This window comes from Bubalus bubalis, chromosome 12 (assembly GCF_019923935.1).
Source record: "Bubalus bubalis isolate 160015118507 breed Murrah chromosome 12, NDDB_SH_1, whole genome shotgun sequence".
NCBI classification, from domain to species: domain Eukaryota; kingdom Metazoa; phylum Chordata; class Mammalia; order Artiodactyla; family Bovidae; genus Bubalus; species Bubalus bubalis.
Genome location: NC_059168.1, coordinates 89,474,116 through 89,496,528, shown reverse-complemented (window position 1 = coordinate 89,496,528; position 22,413 = coordinate 89,474,116). Strand labels below are relative to the sequence as shown.

Sequence of the window (22,413 nt, the reverse complement as noted above, 5' to 3'; positions counted from 1 at the left end):
GTGGAATACTACTCAGTCACAGAAAATAATGAAATAAGGCAATTTGCAGCAACACGGATGGTCTTGTGGATGATCATACTAAGTGAAGAAAGACAGAGAAGGAAAAATACCATGTGATATCATTTACATGTGGAATCTTAAAAAATGACACAAATGAACTTATTTACAAAACGAAAACAGACTCAAAGACATTGAACACCAAGGTAAGGTTACCAAAGCTGGAAAGTGTGGGGAAGGGATAAATTAGGAATTTGGGATTACTAGATACATACTGTATATAAAATAGATAACCAACAAGGATCTACTGTAAGCACAGGGAACTATTTTCAATATCTTGTAACAACCGATAATGGATAAGAATCTGAAATATATATATATATATATATATATGTATATGTATGTATAGTAGTTGTTTAGTTGCTAAGTCATGTCCAACTCTGATTCCATGGATGGTAGCTCACCAGGCTCTTCTGTCCATGGGGATTGTCCAGGCAAAAATACTGGAGTGGGTTTCCATTCCCTTCTCCAGAGGATCTTTCCAACTCATGGTTTAAACCCGGGTCTCCTGCATTGCAGGCAGATGCTTTACCAACTGAGCTATGAGGGGAGCCATATATATATCAGTTCAGTTCAATTGCTCAGTCGTGTCTGACTCTTTGCAACCCCATGAACCGCAGCACGCCAGGCCTCCCTGTCCGCCACCAACTCCTAGAGTTTACTCAAAATCATGTGCATTGAGTTGGTGACGCCATCCATCCATCTCATCCTCTGTTGTCCCCTTCTCCTCCTGCCCTCAATCTTTCCCAGCATCAGGGTCTTTTCAAATGAGTCAGTTCTTCACATCGCATGGCCAAAGTACTGGAGTTTCAGCTTTAGCATCAGTCCTTCCAATGAACACCCAGGACTGATCTCCTTTAGGATGGACTGATTGGATCTCCTTGCAGTCCAAGGGACTCTCAAGAGTCTTCTGCAATACCACAGTTCAAAAGCATCAATTCTCTGGCGCTTGGCTTTCTTTATAGTCCACACACACATATAAAATATATATATCTGAGAGATGGACAGTTTCCTGCCCTATCAGTGTCAAGGGTGTCAGAGCCATCAGTGACTGCAGCCCTCCAATGTGAGCTGGTCAGCCCTAAGGGCACTCAGGAAGGACCCTCAGACATTAGCCACTCCCCTCGGGGAGCCCCAAGGGAGACGAGATGTGAAAATCAAGGAAGGTATACTGGCCCCTGACAGCTGAGATGCAAATACAAGAAATGATCGCAGTGAACCCAGACTCCTGCATCTTCCCAGACAGAGGAGAGCACTGAATTCTTGGCTCCTTTCAGGTACTCCCATTCATTCGTGACTCTGAAGACACCCTGAGAGGATATGGGCCCTGGGGAGGGAGCTCCAAGGCCTTGAACCCAGAGCTAGAAGAGGACTGCAGGGCTGGATGGGAGACAAACGCTCCAGAGACCCGAGAGCCAAGGAGACCTACACCGAGGCCAGGTTCCTTAGAAACAGCCACAAAAAACAAATCTCAATCGCCTTCATGGGCGGGGCAATCCTCTTTCAACTAGAGAGAAGATGCTGTGACCCTCACCCACCCTTCCCCTGCCCCAGCTTTGCTGAAATGACACTTCTGGCCCCAGGCACCCAGATGCCATCCTGGGGAGAGGCCAGTGTGGGTCTTTGAAGACAGAAATCGGAGCCCCTGAGCTCCTCTCTAAAAAAGAGTGCATGTTACCTAAGGGGGATGTTAAGAGATCAAATGCTAGGGAGGTTGAAACTCGATAGGACTAAAGACTTTTATGTCTAGTAACCAGTTATGCTGCTGGTGAAAAAGACCAGATTATTTTTAGGCATCATAAAGAAACAATATCTCCTCTTAGTTGTAGCTCTCAGCGGCAGACTGAATGAATTTCATAAAGTTACTATGCTTTTAAAGTGAGAGGGAGAAAAAAAAAAGCTTTCCCAGGGCAGGGGGTGGGGTGGTGGTGGTGGGAAGGCCAAACACCATTTCTCCTCTCCCTGTTCATTCTAAGAAAATAAGTATATGAACAACACTGCATTTGCAGAGGGATTCCCAGGTGGCTCACTGGAAAAGAATCCGCCTGCCAATGCAGGAAACCCAGGTTCAATCCCTGGGTTGGGAAGATCCCCTGGAGAAGGAAATGGCCACCCTACTCCAGTGTTCTTGCCTGGAGAATCCCATGAACAGAGGAGCCTGGAGGGCTACAGTCCATAGGGTCACACAGAGTCGGACACAACTGAGTGACTGAGCATGCATTTACAGAGCCCTGAAGATTAAATCAATTTGCTTGGGGATATATATGTCCATGTGAGGTACAGCTTAGTGTCTGACTCCTGGGTTCAAAATTTAGAGAAAAGCAAGTTTGAAAGGGAAGCAAACCAAAGACATAAAGACCCTTATCTCCTAGTACCCATGAAGCCATACTGCTGCTCAGCACGGAATTCCCATTCTGAATCAGCTAACCTTGCTTATAATTAAAAGGGTTTTAGCTATACCTTCATTTTGGCTGAAATTTAAATCATAGGCTATCTCTGGAAAAAAAAAAGTATTGTTGATATTTACATCTTAGGTGCAAGAAAATTTTTTTAAGATTTTTTTTTTTTTTAATGTGGACCATTTTTAAAGTCTTTATTAAATTTGTTACAATGTTGCCTCTATTTTATATTTTGGTTTTTTGGCCTGAGGTATGTGGGATCTTCCCTGGTGGCTCAGATGGTAAAGCGTCTGCCTGCAATGCAGGAGACCCAGGTTTGATCCCTGGGTCAGGAAGATCCTCTGGAGAAGGAAATGGCAACCCACTCCAGTATTCTTGCCTGGAAAATCTCATGGATGGAGCCTGGTAGGCTGCAGTCCATGGGGTCGCAAAGAGTCGGACACAACTGATCGACTTCACTTCACTTCACTTCACTTCATGTGGGATCTTAGCTTACCAAGTAGGGATCAAACCCACACCTCCTGCATCAGAGGGCAAAGTCTTAGCCACTGGACCACCAGAGGAGTCCCTTGGTGCATCCTGCTTAGCATTTCAGGAAAGGATTTACCCTAGTGTACTTAATACCAGGACTCCCCAGGTGGCTCAGAGGTAAAGAATCTGTCTCCCAATGCAGGAGACCTGGGTTCAGTCCCTGGGTTGGGAAGATCCCCTGGAGAGGGAAATGGCAACCACTCCCAGTGTTCTTGCCTGGGACATCCCATGGACAGAGGAGCCTGGTGGGCTGTAGTCGGACATGACTGAGCGACTAAACAATAATTTAATCAATGCACATTATACCTAAGCACACATTATGGGTACAAGCACACAAATGTTTGATAGCATTCTACCCACAGTAGAACTTCTCTCAAAATTGTAGTCGAGCCTCTCAAACCCTGCCACTGTTTTATCAGCTAAGTTTATGTAATAATTCTAAATCCTTGGTTGTCATTTCAACATCTTCACCAGGAGTAGAGTCCATCTCAAAAAACCACTTCCTTTGCACACCCATTAGAAGACGCTCTTAATCCATTAAAGTTTTATCATAAGATTGCAGTCATTCGGCCGTATCTTCAAGCTTCACTTCTGATTATAGTTCTTTTTCTGTTTCCACCACACTGCAGTTCCTTCCTCTTCATGAATGTTCTTTTTTAAAAGTATTTTATTTCTTTATATATTTGGGTACATCTGGTCTTAGCTGTGGCAGGCAGGATATTCATTGCACCATGCAGCCTCTTTCATTGTGGCCCTCGGGAATGACAGAGGATGAGATGGTTGGATGGCATCACCCACTCAGTGGTGAGCAAGCTCTGGGAGATCATGAAGGACAGGGAAGCCTGGCATGCTGCAGCCCATGGGGTCGCAAAGAGTCAGATACAACTTAGCAACTGAACAACTAGGACTCTCTAGTTGTGGTGCTATGTATGGCTCAGTGCTAGCGGCACTCAGGCCTAGCTATTCTGTGGCAGGTAGGGTCTTAGTTCCCTGACCAGGAATCGAACCTGTGTCCCCAAAACTGCAAGGTGGACTCTCAACCACCAGGGAAGTTCCATGAATGTTCTTAATGCCATCTAGAATGGTGAGTCCCTTCCAGAAGATTCTCAGTTGACTTTGTCCAGATCCATCAGAGGAATCACCGTCTATGGCAGCTAAAGCTTGATGAAAGGTGAAGATGAAGTCACTCAGTCGTGTCCGACTCTGCGACCCCGTGGACTGCAGCCCACCAGGTTTCTCTGTCCATGGGATTCTCCAGGCAAGAATACTGGAGTGGGTTACCATTTCCTTCTCCAGGGGATCTTCCCGACCCAGGGATCAAACCCAGGTCTCCCACATTGGAGGCAGACGCTTTAACCTCTGAGCCACCAGGGAAGCCCAAGCTTTATGAAATGCATTCCTTAAATAATTACTTGAAAGTCTTCTTGATCCACGGGCTACAGTATGGGTGCTGTGTTAGCAGGCGTGACAACAGAATTCATCTCATTGTACATCCCCATCAGGCTCTCATATGACCAGGTTTATGTGGGTTATCCCTGGTGAGGGAACTAAGATCCTGCATGCCAGCTCGTTTGTCAATGAGCAGCACCAATAGACTTGCTCGACATAGGGTTGCCTCCAACTTTCAACTTATAAGTAAAACAGTATCTGTGAAGCACAATAAAGTAGAGCGCAATAAAACAAGTGTGCCCCTTAAGTAAATACATTCCACTTCCTTGAAGTACATTATGTAGATACAATGAAAAATTTTTATGTGAGTTACTGATCATTTCCTCGGTATATATTCCAAAAAGATAGCAGGGTCTAAACATTTTTCAAATGCTTCACAACTGTTGCTAGAGGAGAGAGACAGTTCACAGAGAGAAGCGTCAGCAAAAAATGAGGATTCTAGTGTAGAAAACAGAACAAAACAAGCAAAAAAACCCAGACACCTGCCTCTAAGAAGGGAAGCAAACGGAGAAGGTGGGCACTGACGTTGTGTGCAGAAGCCATGTCCCCAGATAGACGCACCCTCCAGGTTTGAGCCCCAGACGCACACCCATGCCCAGAGCTTACCCCTTCTTGTAAGTGACGGCCGCCCCACTCATTCTGCTTCCCCAGCTGTGTAGGGTGACTGTCCTCGCTGACCCCCAAATGCCTTACCACGATCCTGAATAGCAAGCGGTGTGCAGGGTTAAAAGGGGACGGGGGCCGCCCTCCCCCTGACATTCCTAATCCCCTTCTGCTCATGGAAAGGACCTGTCACAGAGTGGTCACTTGGCCGCTCCAGGGATAAGACTTGGAAATTCCTGGCAGTGACGATGAAGAATAAATATTTGGGACACTCGAGGTCTATTTCAGGAACAGAAACAAAAATGGTAACAAAACAAAGCCAAACAGATGAATCCTTGTCATTGTTTTCCAGGCAGGAGGTGCTATCTCACACTCAGTGATCTCATCCCTTTCAGCATATGAAGACAAGTGGATGAAGAATTATTAGATTAGAGGACTAAATCTCTTTAACATCTGCAATGAGGAAGGGATTGCACTTTCTTGAAATGATGTTTAAAATGAAACAAAAATGCCTTCCTCTTCCTCTGAAAGCATTTTGACCACAAATTCACCTTTTTCACTTCTTTAACCCCAAATCCCCTCCCTTACAAGAGGCATAGTAGGGGATCACCTTCAAGAAAATCCACACATTCTGTGACAACAGAATAGATTAGAAAACCACAGCAAGTTTATTCATTGGCAAGGTACATACAGAAAGCATTAAAGGTTTGTTTTTAGGTGCCACCATATGCTTTTGAAAATGTTTGAAGTCAATAACACCAACAGCATAATTAGATATCACATCTTCGCCCAAGCGTGATTTATCAGCTTTAAAAAATATTTACCCAAAATTAAATATTTATATACTTACATGTGTGCATGCTCAGTGACTTTAGTCCTGCCCAACTCTTCTTGAACCCATGGACTAGAGCCTGTCAGGCTCCTCTGTCCACAGGATTCTCCAAGCAACAAGACTGGAGTGGGTTGTCATTTTTTCCTTCAGGGGATCTTTCTGACCCAGGGACTGAACTCGCATCTTCTGTGGCTTCTGTATTGCAGATGGAATCTTTACCGCTGAGCCACTGAGGAAGCCCATATATATACATATACTATGCATAAATTACCCACAGTTCTTTTGAAAAAATAATATGATATAGCTAATATAAACTTTATTAAAATTTAAGAGTGCATGTGATAAACCTGATAATGCCTTAAATTTTTCTGAGGAGATGTCTTCTTGAGCCATTCCCCTAAAGTAATTCACAGATTCAATCTACCTTAGAACTGGAAGGAATTTTAAGTAATCACCTAGTTCACTCAATGCCTTAAGAAAAATAAAGAATTACTGTCACTTTTTACATCAAGTTACATGATGTTAAATGACTCACCCAAGGCCACAAGACTATTAAGTTTCTGTTTTCTCAGCTATTTTTTTTCCTTCTAGCCAAACAAATCTCAATACCATTGCATGTGCACTCATAAGACATTCAAGTGCAAGATAATTCATTGAGAAATCCCATTCGAGGATCCCATATCCTACTGCTTACTCAGTAGGATAAATTGCATCTGTCTAATAAAAACATATAGCAAGTGTTACATTCAGCTTCTTGGCTTCAATTCTGATTAGTAAAACGCACCCCCTATGCTGAGGACAGATAAGATGTAAACTTCAGTATAAATGCATGACTGGATTGGCTCCGTTTAATGCATCCATTGCTTCAGTTGTGTCCGACTCTTGCAACCCCATGGACTGTAGCCCGCCAGGCTCCTCTGTCCATGGGATTCTCCAGGCAAGAATACAGGAATGGGTTGCCATGCTCTCCTCCACAGGATCTTCCAGACCCAGGGACTGAACCAGCGTCTTTTAAGTCTCCTGCATTGGCAGGTGGGTTCTTTACCACTAGCACCACCAGGGAAGCCCTTTATGCATCTAGCTCCATGCAGACCACTCCTTCCATCCAAAGCCATGTTTTCGGAGGAAAGGAGAGGAACATAAATCAGCAGAACAGAATCCAAGGACTCTCGGTGTGTTTGTATTCAGAGCCTCTCAGGGTGGCCTCCTCTGCATTTGACTTTGCAGTGCTAACCAAGAGGACCTGTTTAGGGGCCAGAAGCCTCAGACACAAGCCAGACGTTTCTTGCTCAGAGTTCGCCACGCCAAGATGGGCCCTGACAGCTGGGACACGTAGACACGTTCTTCGGGACGCAAGCCTGCACAGACACAGGGAGCGCTGGGCGGGGGGCTTCCACGGATCTGGATGACCTTCTCGGTCGCTTCTGTCCACCCTACGCTTTCTAGAGGAAACACATTTTGGAAGGACTCAGTGAGGGTGTAGTTTAAGAACTCGTTCCAAGCAAACGTTCGTTATACTTGGCAGATGGTAGCCACATGGGTCCTTTGGTCAGGAGAACAACAGTTTAGATAAAACTGAAATGTCCACTCTTCTGACACACAACACGCTTTATGCAACTGAAATCTGGGAAAACCGCACAACCAGTCGTGGGCTTAGATGGATCAAACAGCATCAGGTTTAGTAAAATGTGTCGCCTGGCCCGGAGTAACTACAAGTAATTGCAATTATTTTGGATTACACTTAACACCATCTGGAGGACCTTTTCTCGTGACGGGCTGGCATCCACCACGTGGCAGCCGGGGTTCTCCATCCGCTGGTAGCACACTTCTACCCTGGAGACAGGCAGAATGAAAGAGTCAGCCCATGTGTTAACACAGCCCTTCGTGCAAATGTTGTTTTCCTACCGTAATACAAACAGCTTGAAGCCAGGTCCCCATCTGGTTGAGCTCACTCCCCCCACCCCAGGCAACTTGCTGTGCACAGGAAACATTTGACACATCTAGTTTAATAAATGAAAAATTAATAATATTTTATAGCTAGCCTTTATTGAACGCCTAGTACTGCCAAGCCTTAGCATTCTGCATATTCTTCTCATTTTATACTCAAGAGTAACTTTAGGAGTAGAACCATTGTCATTTATCCCCATTTGGCAAAGAAAGGTGCCAACGCTCAAAGAGATTAAGTTTCCCAGTGGCAATTTTCTCAGGAGTCCACACCCTGAAGGATTCTGCACAAGCCAGAGGTCCTTGGCATGAGCACTGTTTTCACTTAGGACTCTTCTGCAATTGCACAGAATACCACCTCCCCTTCTGGTGTTAACCAGCCTCTGCGTGTGCGGAATGCCCAGGGACGATCATGTGACCAAAACTCTAGAGCTTTGTGGTTAAAATGAGTACCCAGGCTCAGTCATAAAAAGGAACGAAACAATGCCATCTGTAGTGACATGGACGGATGGACCTACAGACTGTCACACTGAGCGAAGCAAGTCAGACAGGGAAAAACAAATATCATATATCGCTTATATGTCGGATCTAAAAAAAAAAAAAAGTTCAAAGGAACCTATTTACAAAACAGAAAGAATCAGAAATGTGGAAAACAACCTTATGGTTAAGTAAGGGAATAACTGTTCGTCGCTCAGTTGTGCCCGACTCTTTGCAACCCCACGGACTGAAGCCTGCCTGCCAAGCTCCTCCATCCGTGGGGATTCTCCAGGCAAGAATACTGGAGTGGGTTGCCATGCCCTTCTCCAGGGGATCTTCGCAACCCAGGGATTGAACCCATGTCTCTTATGCCTCCCATACTAGACAAATCACTTAACGTTTTGAGCATCAGTTTCGGAAGCTGTAAAACATGGCTAATATTGTCCCTGCAAGGGTTAAAGAGCATCAGACGTAAATGCCCGACACACAGGGAGCCCCTAGCAGGTAAGACTCAGTGTGGTCACCAGACAGAGCTCACACGCATCCTGTTACAAGGGCCCAGAAAGGCATGTTGTCTCACTCGGATTCACCCTGCCACCGACACAGCCAGGACTAGCAGGAAGGTATCCCCTGGCTACAGAACAACCTCGCTGGAGCCCCAGGGAACCGACTGAGGGGAAGGGGTGACTCTAACTAGGAGGATACTGCCTCGCTGGTTTGGAAAACGAGAGCCATGTCATCTCCTCCATTCTCCTGGAATCAATGCTGTTTCTGGGTCATCACCACAGCCAGAGACCCCTGCCCCTCACATCACATCAGGACACCTACTTTTGACGAAATATGCTGTTGGTCTCCAGCTCAGCCTCCTCTCTGGTCTTCTCCATGCCTCGGCCCTCAATCCTCTGCATCCTCTCCTCGGGGCTCACGGTGAGCAGCAGGATCAGGTCAGGTTTGAGCAGGTCCCTGGGCCACTGGTATATAGGGTGATGGACGGGGGGCAGGTGCTGGAGGCCTCCACTCACCTCGGTGGCTATGGCATAGGTGGCCGTGCTGTGCCAGTACCTGAGAAGGAAAGAGGTAGTGAGTTCTCCATCTGCAGAGGAAATCAAGGCAGTACCTAAAAATCAGCCACTGAGGATGTCAAAACCAGGGATGGCTCTGCTGAACTTCTCCTAGTACTGTACACATTAAAGAGATAAAACAAAATCTTATTTTTTAACATATTTATAACATATAAAAATTAGAATGAGTAACCACAATAAGAATCTGGTGCACACTTCTCAGAGCTCCATTTTCTCAGTTGAAATTGCATGTGTGGCAAGACTACTCTTGCTTTGGCCCTGCAGGATGCTTTCTTTTTTGAAGGCATAATGGCAGAGGATGTAGATCTATTTGGTTCAGTTCAGTTCAGTCGCTCAGTCATGTCTGACTCTTTGCAACCCCATGGACTGCAGCATGCCATGCTTCCCTGTCCATCACCAACTCCCAGAGCTTGCTTAAACTCAAGTCCATTGAGTTGGTGATGCCATCCAACCATCTCATCCTCTGTTGTCCCCTTCTCCTCTCCCCTTCAATCTTTCCCAGCATCAGGGTCTTTTCAAGTGAGTCAGTTCTTCATATGAGGTGGCCAAAGTATTGGAGTTTCAGCTTCAGCATCAGTCCTTCCAATGAATATTCAGGACTGATTTCCTTTAGGATGGGCTGGATGGATCTCCTTGCAGTCCAAGGGACTCTCAGGAGTCTTCTCCAACACCACAGTTCAAAAGCATCAATTCTTCAGGGCTCAGCTCTCTTTATAGTCCAACTCTCACATCCATACATGACTACTGGAAAAACCATAGCTTTGACTAGATAGACCTTTGTCAGTAAGGTAATGTCTCTGCTTTTTAATATGCTGTCTAGGATGGTCATAACTTTTCTTCCAAGGAGCAAGCGTCTTTTAATTTCACGGCTGCAGCCACTATCTGCAGTGATTTTGGAGTCCAAGAAAATAAAGTCTGTCACTGTTTCTATTGTTTCAGTAGATTTATTTGGTAGTCTGTTAGTATTTAATACTGTGTGCTGATCAAATAAAAATACACAGGCCCATTAGGTTCCTATGGTGTTTTAAAACAGAACTTGTTGAGAAGACACGGAAGGAACCTAAGTGTCCATCAACAGAGAAATGTATAAAGAAAATGGGGTCCATATACATGATGGAATATTACTCAGCCATGAAAAAGAATGAAATAATGTCATTTGCAGCAACATGGATAACCTAGAGATTATACTAAGTGACATAAGTCAGAGATACACAAATGCATATGATGTCACTTACTTTGTAGCATCTAAAATATGACACAACTGAATTGAAGATACTGAAACAAACACAGAGAACAGACTAATGATTGCCAAGGGGGAGGGCAGTTGAGGGATGAATGGAGTGGGAGGTCGAGGTTAACAGATGTAAGCTATTATATATAGAATAGATAAACAACAATGTCCTGCTATATAGCGCAGAGAACTGTATTTAACACCCTGCGATAAACCGTAACAGAAAAGGGAATCTCACTCAGAGGAGACCCTGGACAGAATTCACTGTTCCTCCCCTCCAGGCTCTCAACCCTTTCCTACTCGACCCTGTTGAAGGATTCATTGTAAGTCAGACCTAGCCATTTACAAGCTCTTTTTTGTCTCCTCCATTAGAGAATTCATTTTTTAGTCATCTCTACATCCTAAAGCCTGAAACGAGTGTCTGGCACACAATAAGTATGCAATGAATAATGTTTTATTGGATGTATGAAAGACTGCATTAGGATTAAATGAATCAATGCTAAAGAAAACCACCCCTAAATATTCATTGGAAGGGCTGATTCTGATGCTGAAGCTCCAATACTCCAGCCACCTGATCTGAAGAGCTGACTCACTGGAAAAAGACCTTGATGCTGGGAAAGACTGAAGGCAGGAGGAGAAGGGGTCGGCAGGGGATGAGACTGGTTAGATAACATCATCAACTCATTGGACATGAATTTGAGCAAACTCTGGGAGACAGTGAAAGTGTCAGTCACTCAGTTATGTCCAACTCTTTGAGAACCCGTGAACTGTAGCCCACCAGTCTCCTCTGTCCATGGAATTCTCCAGGCAAGAATATTGTAATAGGTAGCCATGCCCTCCTCCAGGGGATCTTCCCAACCCAGGGATTGAACCCAGGTCTCCTGCATCGCAGGCAGATTCTTTACGGTCTACGACACCAGGGAAGCCACTGGGAGATAGTGAAGGATGGGGAAGTCTGGCATGCTGCAGTCCATGGGGTCGCAAAGAGTCAAACACAACTTAAAGGCTGAAAAACAACAATTAGAATCATTAATTGGCATCCTTTATTACACTCTTGCCCTGTTTTTGTCATAGTCCAGTTTTAAGTGACAAAATGCGAAACTCCAAATCCAGTATCAAAGGACTGCAAAAACATTTAAACCTTCACAAATATTTATGAAACAGTTAATACACACCCCACTGTACAGAGCCCCACGGCCCCATCCTTGTCTGGGCTGTCCACTCACTGTATGCGATGTTTTAAGATCCCAGATTGTGAATCACTTTAGATCTGAACTACATTTCACAGTGCAAAGGACGTGCTTGTCCTTTATCTACAAAATAGTCCACAGTGCCATCAAAGCTGTGTGTTGTTTCACTCTCTGCCACCTACTCGGTTTGTGGATGTAGGTGAGTCTTAAATTGCTTGTCTGGAAAATGAAAGTCGTGAAAGCTTTGTTTTTTCCCCCATAGTTTTTACAAAAATAGTCAAGTGCTTATAAAAAATACATCACACTGTTATTATAAGAAAATATTTAATTCTTACTGGGCACCAGTTTAAACAAAAGCTGCATCATTTCAAATTATGACAATACCAAGAGTACGGAAAAGAATAAATGTAAAAAAAATTAATTTGGGAGTTGATCAATTCTAATGTCATTCATCCTTCAGAGTCCCTTTGCACCTCCAAAAAGCATGGCCACTGAGCTGCTGCATGCTTGAATTCTGCCTGGGGCCATTCACGTGTATCGTTTTTGTTTAGTTGCCAAGTCACGTCTGACTCTTTGCAACCCCACTGATTTCCCAGGCAAGAAAACTGGAGTGAGTTGCCATTTCCTCCTCCAGGGGATCTCGACCCAGGGATAGGACTCATGTATCTTATGTCTCCTCCATTGGCAGGAGGATTCTTTACCTTTGAGACACCAGTGAAGCCCTGTGTATCACTTACCAGACTCCTAATCACTTACAAACGTGTATTCTCACTTTTTCTATCAGATACATCTTGTCTCCCCAGCTGAATAAATCCACGCAGGTCCAGGTTTTCTCCTTCTTGGCAACAGAACTACAATTTGCACTGCATTTTGCACATTCTCCCTGTTCACCAAATTAAATACTCAGCTATGAATATAGAGGCTGATACTATCTAAATGTAAAAAGCCTTCTTTATTCTAGCAAAACCATCAGCAAGAATAGATTTTTAAAGGTAATAAGGGTGATTAAGTTGCCAACCTTAACCACAGTCACCATCAAAAATTACTCTGTCTCCCTTATTTTTTCAGCTAGATGATGGTGTTGTCTAAAATGGATTTCGTTAAAATCTTTAAACATGAACAAAACCCACTCAGACAACAAATAACTGCTCTTTTCTTCTCATCTGACAAGGTGATCTAGTATTATCTCTTTAAAGACCAAAATTGCAGACAATTCACAGACACAAAGAAGAAAAATCAGGGAAGAATGGGGGCCCTGTTTTGCAAAGACAGAGGCCTCTCACTAACAACACTGCAGCTCATTTTAAATAATCAGCCTCTGGCCATCAATTTCAGACTCTTTATTATTTAGTTTTCTCTATTCCCGCCATCAGGGAAACCACATTAGTTCAAATCAAATGCAATTTGCTGACATCTTATACATCGCTTATATAATAATGCTTTATATTTTAATAGCAATTTGTTGTTTGCAATGCATGTCCGCCTACATCAACTCATTGGATATTCATCACGAGTCTTTTTTTTTTTTTTTTTTCATTTTTATTTTATATTGGAGTCGAGTTAGTTAACTATGCTATGTTAGTTTCAGAAGTACAGCAAGGTGATTCAGTTACATGTATCTATTCTTTTTCAGATTCTGGTCAGCAGGATAAGGAATTAGGGTGTCAAGAATAAGTGTCTGCCTCCATGCAGGAACCAGTGCTGCTCGTCTGGGGACATCTCAGGAAATAATACACCTCGTGGAGTCATACTTCATTAGGAAAAGCCTAGTCTTTCTCCACAAGATAAAGGGGACTGTATCACAAAAAAGATATCCGTGCAATAAATCCAGACACTTTAACAATAGGCTGAAAATATCTCACAGGTGGTGAAGTCCCACAATAGAAAGCAAAGCCTTACCCTTCCTCTAGGATCCTTTGTGACTTGCCAACTCTGAGATAACTATCTTGCCATCCCCACAGTCAAAAGTACCCACCGGTACTAGAGCTGAGACGACATTGAAGGCCTTCTAACTAATTTCTACTGTTTTTATCTCTCCTCCTCAATCATCATCTCACACTTCATTCTCAGCGTACAAAGTGATCTCTTAATGAAATTTCAGATATGCAGGTATCTGTCTCTTTTGCACGGAGAAAGACATGTGAAGAGACAGAAGTTCTATTTCCGGATGTGGCAATTAGCTTTTATTTAAAACTACAGAACAGTTGCTTCAGAATACTATGCTAGCTTCTGCTGTACAAGGATGTGAATCAACTATACATATATACACATATGTCCCCTCCCTTTTGGACCTCTCTCCTGTCTCACCCCTCTAGGTCATCACAGAGCACCGAGCTGAGCTCCCTGAGCTATAAAGCAGCTTCCCACTAGGCATCCATTTTACACATGGTTGTGTTTACATGTACATGTCAATCGCAATTTCCCAATTCCTTCCACCCTTCTTCCCCCACTTTTTGTCCACACATCCATTCTCTACATCTGCAGGCCCTGCAAATTGGGCCGTCTGTACCATTTTTCTAGATGCATTAATATACATCATTTGTTTTCCTCTTTCTGACTTACTTCACTCTTTAGGTCCATCCACATCTCTACAAATGACCCAATTCCGTTCCTTTTTATGGCTAAGTAATACTCTATTGTATATACGTGCTCATTTTCTTTATCTTTATGGCATCACTGACTCAACAGATATGAGTTTGAGCAAGTTCCGGGAGTCAATGATGGACAGGGAAGCCTAGCGTGCTGCAGTCCGTGGGGTCGCAAAGAGTTGGACATGGCTGTGCGACTGAACTGAACTGAACTTCTTTATCCATTCCTCTGTTGATGGACGTTTGGGTCGCTTTCATGCTCTGGCTATAGCTTTTAAATGACTAACGTTCCCACCAAGAACAGTGGAAAAGTTGGACTAGTTAGAGTGGAAGACCAGCAATGCTAAATGTTGACCAGGATGTGGGTCGAAGGGAATTCTCAGATACCACTGTGGGGGGTGGGTGGGGAGGGTGCTGTGAAGTTTCAACCACTTCAGCACTTTTTTGTGGCACCTTCTCCAGGTGAGTACACGTGAGCCCCCTGCACCCTTGCAATCCCACTCCTGGGATTCTAGGCAACAGAGGCATACACGGGAAACTGAGGCCTGGCATCAGCTAGGTCCCTTCAACTGTAACTTGCTTAATAAATAATAAACTGTAACCTGCCGTGATTCATCAAGCCTGATTTAACTGTTTTCACAAACCCCTGCATGTTCTACAAGCGTCACATAGCCTAAACAATAAGTAACAAGATCCTTCTCCATCCCTATGGATAGTATCTTGGTCCTAGGAGTCTTAAGATGTTTGCCCAAGTTGGAGTTCTTTCAGGAACTTGGAGTCAGTGGTGTGCGTTTCAAGCTCCAGGCTTAGGACTGGCTGGGATCACTGACCCTCCCAAGGTGGTGACTGGTCAGCTATCTTTTGGTGTCAGAGGGCCAAAAAGGTCAACTGTGTAGCCATTCTCCAGACATGCTTGGCTGCACGTGCACTGCATGATCGCCTCACCTTTCCCCTACTTGCTATCACCTTTTCCCAGGCTCCCCCACCTCAAGACCACAGGGGCTTCCCTGGTGGCTCAGCTAGTAAAGAATCTGCCTGCAATGCGGGAGACCTGGGTTCGATCCCTGGGTTGGGAAGATCCCCTGGAGAAGGGAAAGGCTACCCACTCCAGTATTCTGGCCTGGAGAATTCCATGGACTATACAGTCCATGGGGTTACAAAGAGTCAGACACGACTGTGTAACTTTCACGTCACTTCACTCACCACACCTCAGACTACCATGCGTCTTTATCCCATAAATATCCGAGCCCCTCGCTTTGGAGAAGGTGGACCTGAGATGTTCTCCCATCTCCTAGCTTGGCGACCTTGTGAATACAGCCTTTCTTTGCTGCAAACAGAGGCTCAGGGTTTGGCTTGGTGAGCTCTGGGCAAACCAACCAGGATTAGTAACACACATGGGCAAACAAAGCTGTATGAAAGAATGGTTGTGGCAACAGCGACAAAGCTCACAGGTCACATGAAGTCAGATGCAAATGGCACTCGAAGTCTATCTGCCTGGGTAGACTGTTCAAGAACAAGCAGAACAAATAAGATCCAGGAATGGATAATCAAGGCTGTGGTTCCACCAGGGGAAGGATGGGTCGTGACTGAAAGGGAAGGACTTACAGGGTGAGTAAGGTTCTAAGTCACGATGTGGGTGCAGGTTGTCCTCGAATGTGTTCACTTTTTGAAATTCCTGGAACTTCCATTTATAATTACTTCTCTCCCCTTAACACTTGTCAGACTTTAATGCAATCGCTCATCTTTCCAAAAATAAGAAAAATTGCAGCAGGAACAGTAAGATGTACATGGGAGAAAAGCTTAGGACGAATTCAGCTGCAATCAAAGTCTTGTGGCCCTCCCTGTCAACTGTATCTCTCTCCTTCCCAGGGGACAGCACCCTCCTAAACTGAATGGTCAACACCTTTCCAGCCCTTTTTAAATTTTTAATTGGAGGATAATTGCTTTACCATGTTGTGTTGGTTTCTGCCATACAACAGTGTGAATCAGCCGTAAGTATTCATATATCCAGAACTTCCCAAGTGGCAGTAGTGGTAAAGAACCCTCTTGCCAATGTAGGAGACGTAAGAGATGCGGGTCCTATCCCTGGGTCAGGAAGATCACACTGGAGGAGGGCATGGCAACTCACTCCAGTATTCTTGCCTGAAGAATCCCAGGGACAGAGGAACCCGGCGGGTACAGTCCACAAGGTGGCCAAGAGTCAGACACGACTGAAGCAACTCAGCATGCATGCATGCATACATACGTCCCCTCCCTCTTGAACTTTCCTCCCACCCTCCACCCTCCAGCCCTTTTTATGGTATTTTTTTCTATTATTTTGCATGTAGTCTACTGAACATCTTTCTGTAACAATTTCTTTCATTTGAAATGATGGTTTTGCAACTTAGGCACACTGACACATCGTACTCACGTACACAGCTATAGGACGCTCCATTCTATATCTACACCAGTATTTATGTACTTTCTTCTGCTGATGCCTATTGCTTTTTCAAGTTTTTCAGTATTATGAACAAAGCTGAAATAGACTCTCTTGGTGTTTCTCCAGGCCATACAAGAATCTGCTCAAATCTTCCACTTTACTACATCTTCTCAAATTGCTCCCCAAGTCACCAGGCAGGTATGCACTCCCACCAGCACCACAAGGGTTTCTATTGATCCATAACATCTCCAGCTCAGACCTTTTCAATCAGGGCTTACTACCCCAATGAGAGGAAATTGGGACCTCATCATCGTTTTAATTTTCATTTCACCAATTCCTGGTGACTTTAACCCTAGTACGACTTTCTTGTCGTACCTGTTGTCTATTTTTGTGGCACTTTAAAGCCATTTTCTTATTTATAGAAATTTAAAATATAACTCACTTTATGTCACTCTATTATCTGAAACCTTCCCAAGGCTCCCCTCTGCACTCAGAATAAAATCCGCACACTTTATCACAGCCACAGACACTGCTGATCTCTGTCTTTTTATCCATCCAGATAGCAGACACTCGTCCAGAAGTTTTCCTGGCCTGTTTCCAGCCCTGGAACATGTTCCCTTCTTCCTGTCTCTACACTTTGCTCTTGCATCCCCCTCCAGCAAAGCTTTTGCTCCACAATTTTCCATGTCTGTCCTTCTAGGGTCATTCACAGCTCAGGCCAATGGAACCTCCTCGCACAGGCCTTACTAAACCACATCTAGTTGGGGGTCAGCCATCCTCCATCACACGACCTTGCACTCTCCTTCTCACGGTCCTTACCATTCTCTGATTATTATCTTATGTATCCATGTGCTTGACTATCATCTTCTCCTTCAGCACAACGTTTGCTCCACGAAAGCAAGGCGTTTTCTAGCTCATTCCCCTCAAAATCCCCCAAAATCAAGAAGTCTTTGGCAAACAGTAAATGCCCAATATATGTTTGGTGAACAAACCAATAAACAAATGAGTCACTGAAAGCTCGATTTGTGAAGTAGGGACTTTTGTTAATATTCCCAACATGGTATTTCTAGCTTTCTCACTTTGGCAAGCTACTTAACTTTTCTAAGACCTGTGTTTCTCATTAGCAATTTCAGGATCCAAGTAGTAGTAATTGTTTCAGAGGTTAGGATAGTCTGTGGAATGTTCTTAGCAAAATGCCAGCCAATGGTATAGGCTAATAAATCATAGACATTATTCCTATTATTATCATAATACAGTTTGGCTTAAACACAATTGTATAATTGCATATACATATGTATGCTACATGGACACCCACACACACTCATACATTAGGAAGAAAATGCCAAATTCAAGGCAACATTACACCTACCTGTCGACAACCACAGGCGATTTGGTAGATTCTTTAGCTATTTCAGAAGCCACGATATAATTGCCCAAAGAGTAAAAAGCTCTTCTAATGATAGTTGGTTCATCATCAAAGATTTTCCTCCACTGGCTGATGCAAGAGGGTGGTGACTTCAAGAGAACAGCCTTGAGTGAATCTGAAACTGACTGGGTCACAGTGGTTTTACCTGCAGGTCACACACAAAATACAGCAGATCTTAACCAAGGCCACGGTATCTCTCCCCAACAGTAACTCAGAAAGAGCAAAGACAATTTTTCTACCTATAAAACTTATGAGTTGATTAAATAATATGATTCTTTATTTTTAAAATAGTTGCTGACCCTTAGGAACTTGGGATTCCTCTATTGGTGTTATTAATAGTATCCTACCTCTGTCCTAAGTCACTTCAGTCGTGTCTGGCTCTAGAGACCCCAAAGACAGTAGTCCACCAGGCTCCTCTGTCCATGGCATTCTCCAGGCAAGAATACTGGGGTGGGTTCGATTCAGGGGATCTTACCGACCCACGGATTGAGCCCATGTCTCTCATGTCTCCTGCACTGGCAGGCGGATCCTTTACCACTAGCGCCACCTGGGAAGTGCTATTAATAGAATGTGTGTTGTGTTCAGTTGCTCAGTCGTGTCCAGCTCTTTTCGACCCCTTGGACTGTAGCCCGCCAGGCTCCTCTGACTATGGGGATTCTCCAGGCCAGAATACTGGAGTGGGTAGCCTTTCCCTCCTCCAGGGCATCTTCCCAACCCAGGGATGGAACCCAGGTCTCCCACATTGCAGGCAAATTCTTTACAGTCTGAGCCAAAACAAAATGGTCACCTTGTTGGTTTACAAACTGACGATAAACTCTGGCATCAGCTCCCAGGGCCTCTTTCCCCTCCTCAGTCAGCTGACACAGAAGGAGACAGCCTCCCATGGAGCCTCACGACACTGTGGCTGTCCCGGGTCTGCCCTGCCCTTGGGCCACCCTCCTCCTGTTGCTGCGTTTTGGGCCAAGTGTGGGCACATGTCTTGCATTCTGACACCTTATGGCAGCTTTGAAGACTTCTGCCCTCCACTCCCCAGTTTTCCCAAACTTTGCTCCCGTGGTTCCTGGCCACACCGGGCCGCTTCAAGTCTCCAACTGCCTGCACGCTGCCATTTCTTCTGTCTGGAGGATCTCTCCCACGTTCCTCACCCGACCAGCGCCTGTCCCGCTGAAAACCCAATCCAGGGATCCACCCCTCCAAGCTCTGCCAGACCATGACCCACCCTTCCTCTCACACCAAGGGGGCCGCATTCCCCCGTGTTCACAGGGCCACCTGAAACTCAGCTCCCCTGGAAGTTATCCATTTTTCATCCCAAACCAGCTTTACTTCATCCCTGGCACACAACAGAGGCTCATAGGAGGTTTAGGAGTTGAACCCTCAATACATCTTGCTTGCCAAGACCCATCTATTTCTGCAACTGATGTTAATCTCCCTGCCTAGAACCAGCAGGTGACATTTTCTTACCTGTGGCATCCAGGCCCTCAATGACAATGACGGGGAACCTCCCCTTCTGGACCTGCTCTGGGCACTGGTCCACCAGGTTGAGCACCTCTCGGGCTTCAGGAATGAAGGACGTGCACTGGAAAGCAACATCCGCACATCAGCAGCGGAGCCACGGGGCCGGGGCAGAAGCTATGTCTAACTGCTGAGAAGACTGCATGGGGCTGATAAGGCAGAGTTGTGTTTGGCACCAGGCCGAAGTGCAAAGCATTCTGAACCTCAGAAAGGGCAGGACTGGTTTATTTTAGGATGCAGCGGAGGCTCAAACACGCAGTAAGTGTCAGGACTACTCGGCCTGCAATTCTCACAGACCAGCTTCCCCCAGAGGAGGAAGGACGGGAGAGATGCCTGACTGCAGAGCAGTGTCACACGGCGGCAGCAGACCTGTGGACTGTGGGTTGCAAAAATGGGGAGTCAGCTCTATTGGAGGCTCCAAGGAAAGCAGTCAGCACCCTGTCCTTTCCTGAGCTCTCAGGGCTCAGCAGAGTGCCAACTGCTGCGGGTCTCCCGGCTTCAAGGTTCTGTACGGTTCCTGACCTCACTGTGTACTCACAGAATCTCTACAGAGAGGCCCGAACGTGTTCTTTTCTTATGTGCTTTCTCTGAGCAAGGCAATATTCTAAGTGCCGTTGGGAGTATCAACTTGGCCCCTCTTCAAGATAACTCTACCAGAGTGTTATTGTTATTAACCCCATCTACGGATTAGGGAAACCAAGGCAAAGAAACGCTCAAGAAATTTACTGAAAGTGACACAGGTCATAAATACCAGTGCCTGCTAAGTTGCTTCAGTGGTGTCCGACACTGCGACCCCTGTGGACTGTAGCCCGTCAGGCTCCTCTGTCTATGGGATTCTCCAGGCAAGAATACTGGAGTGGGTTGCCAAGCCCTCCTCCAGGGAATCTTCCCGACCAAGGGATCCAATCCGAGTCTCTCAAGTCTCCTGCATTGGCAGGTGAGTTCTTTACCAGCAGCACCACCTGGGAAGTTCAATAAATACGTGTCTGGATCCAAACCCAGGTTTTGCAATTGTAAGTGCTCAGAAATAAGCCCAAGTTCCTAAAATGTATCTAAGATACAAGAGTCTAGCCTCAGGACCTGCCTATAGGCTGGGGTCAGAATGTCAGCCATCCCGAACCAAGCACCTCTGTGTGTCACCTGATTCCTTGTCCTAGCACAGCGAGGCAGGTGTGTTACACACGAAATAAGTAGCTGCCAGTAAGCAGGTGGGCACCACTTACGTCTAAGTTTCTCCAACCCCCAAACTCAAGCCCTCTTCTCTACACTCCGACCTCCCAGAACTGGATAACTGCTTCTGAGATGGCACAGCTCTTGCACACACCCAGCGGCCCCTCCCCTCCCCTCCCGGGGCACCCCACCGCTCCTGCTGGGATGTCAGCCTCCCATGTGGGGTTGGGGGTCCTGGCGGGCAAGAATCTGGAAAGAGCCCGGGGTCTAAACAGCGGCTGGCACAGAGGCCGCCTTCACCACCCGATTTGCTAACAGGAGTAAAGAGGCAAAAGACGTCGGGACAGGCCAGCCCCCCCGCCCCGGGAAAGCCCACTGCCTCCACGTCCCTGTTCCGGGGGGTCCCCGAGCGCTGGGAAGGGACCTGACTTCTTACCGCCTCCAAGACGGCGCAGGCGGCCTCCCGGTGCGGGAAGACCCCCGTGCTGGGCAGGTCAGGCACCACCGGGTGCAGCGCGGGCTCCGGCGCGGGCCCCACGCGCTCGCCGCCCAGCTGCCGCCAGCCCCTGCCGTCCCGCCGCTCCCAGGGGCGCTGCCACAGCTGGCAGAGCCGGTCCCCGGAGAACTCTGCCAGGAGCGGGCGCGGGGCCTCGGGGCAGGCGTCCAGCAGCTCCAGCAGCGCTTGCCGGGTGTCGGGGCTGTCGCGGGGGTCGCGGAGCAGGAAACCGTGCTGCAGGGCCCCGGCGCCGCCGTCCGGGCGGTAGCCCAGCAGCCAGCGCAGCTCGCACCGCTGGAAGGGGCCGCGCCGCAGCTGCTGCCGCAGGTGCTGATGAAGCCGGGCCGCGCGCACCCGGGCCCCCACGCCCCCGGTCTCCGGCACGCTCAGCGAGTAGCTGCGGCCCGGCGGGCCCAGGAGGGCGGCCACGCGGGGGTCGGGGCGCGCGCCCGGGGCCAGCTCGCCCACCGCGAAGTGCGCCAAGGTGCAGCCCGGCAGCTCCAGCGCGAAGCAGCGCGGCGGCTCCATGGCCCGAGCGCAGGCCCCGCGCCGCCGGCCCGATAGGCGCGCGAGCAGACGCCGCGCTCGCGGGTGGCGGCCGAAGGTCATGGGCGCCTCCCGGTGCCGCCCCGGACGCTGGGGAAACGAAACCTGGGAACCGGCGGGCGGCACCCGGGTGGAAGCGAAAACGAAGCGGCGGCGGCGGCGGCGGCGGGAAGTGGGCGGGGCCCGGGTTGGGGCGACCTCCCCGGCTTCGCCTCCGCCTCCGCCCGACCGCGAGGTCGCGCCGCGAGCAGGCCGCCTCCAGGAGGGGCCGGAGGGGCAACCGCAGAGGCCCGGGCGCAGGGCCGCCTCCGATAGGGACCCACGATGGGAGGCGGGCCGGTGGCCCAGGCCCCCGGTTGAATAATTCCTCCTGTGTTGCTTGTGCCCGGGTACGGAACGCGGGCGTGTGCGCGAGCGCGTGTGTATCTTTTCATCAGGGTCCCCCCCCGCCGCGCGCCCCG

At 47.0% G+C, this 22,413-nt stretch overlaps 1 protein-coding gene across 1 annotated transcript; it reads right to left on the bottom strand.

The window, feature by feature from the left end:
- Positions 1–5,684: 5,684 nt before the first annotated feature.
- Positions 5,685–22,170, bottom strand: CMPK2 (cytidine/uridine monophosphate kinase 2). The gene is made up of 5 exons (XM_025261612.3): positions 21,347–22,170; positions 19,690–19,804; positions 18,172–18,373; positions 9,121–9,354; positions 5,685–7,704 (listed from the first exon to the last, which is right to left on the bottom strand). Exons 1-5 carry the CDS (start codon positions 22,013–22,015, stop codon positions 7,581–7,583), a joined length of 1,344 nt encoding a protein of 447 aa, XP_025117397.3. The 5' UTR covers positions 22,016–22,170; the 3' UTR covers positions 5,685–7,580.
- Between the last annotated feature and the right edge of the window lie 243 nt (positions 22,171–22,413).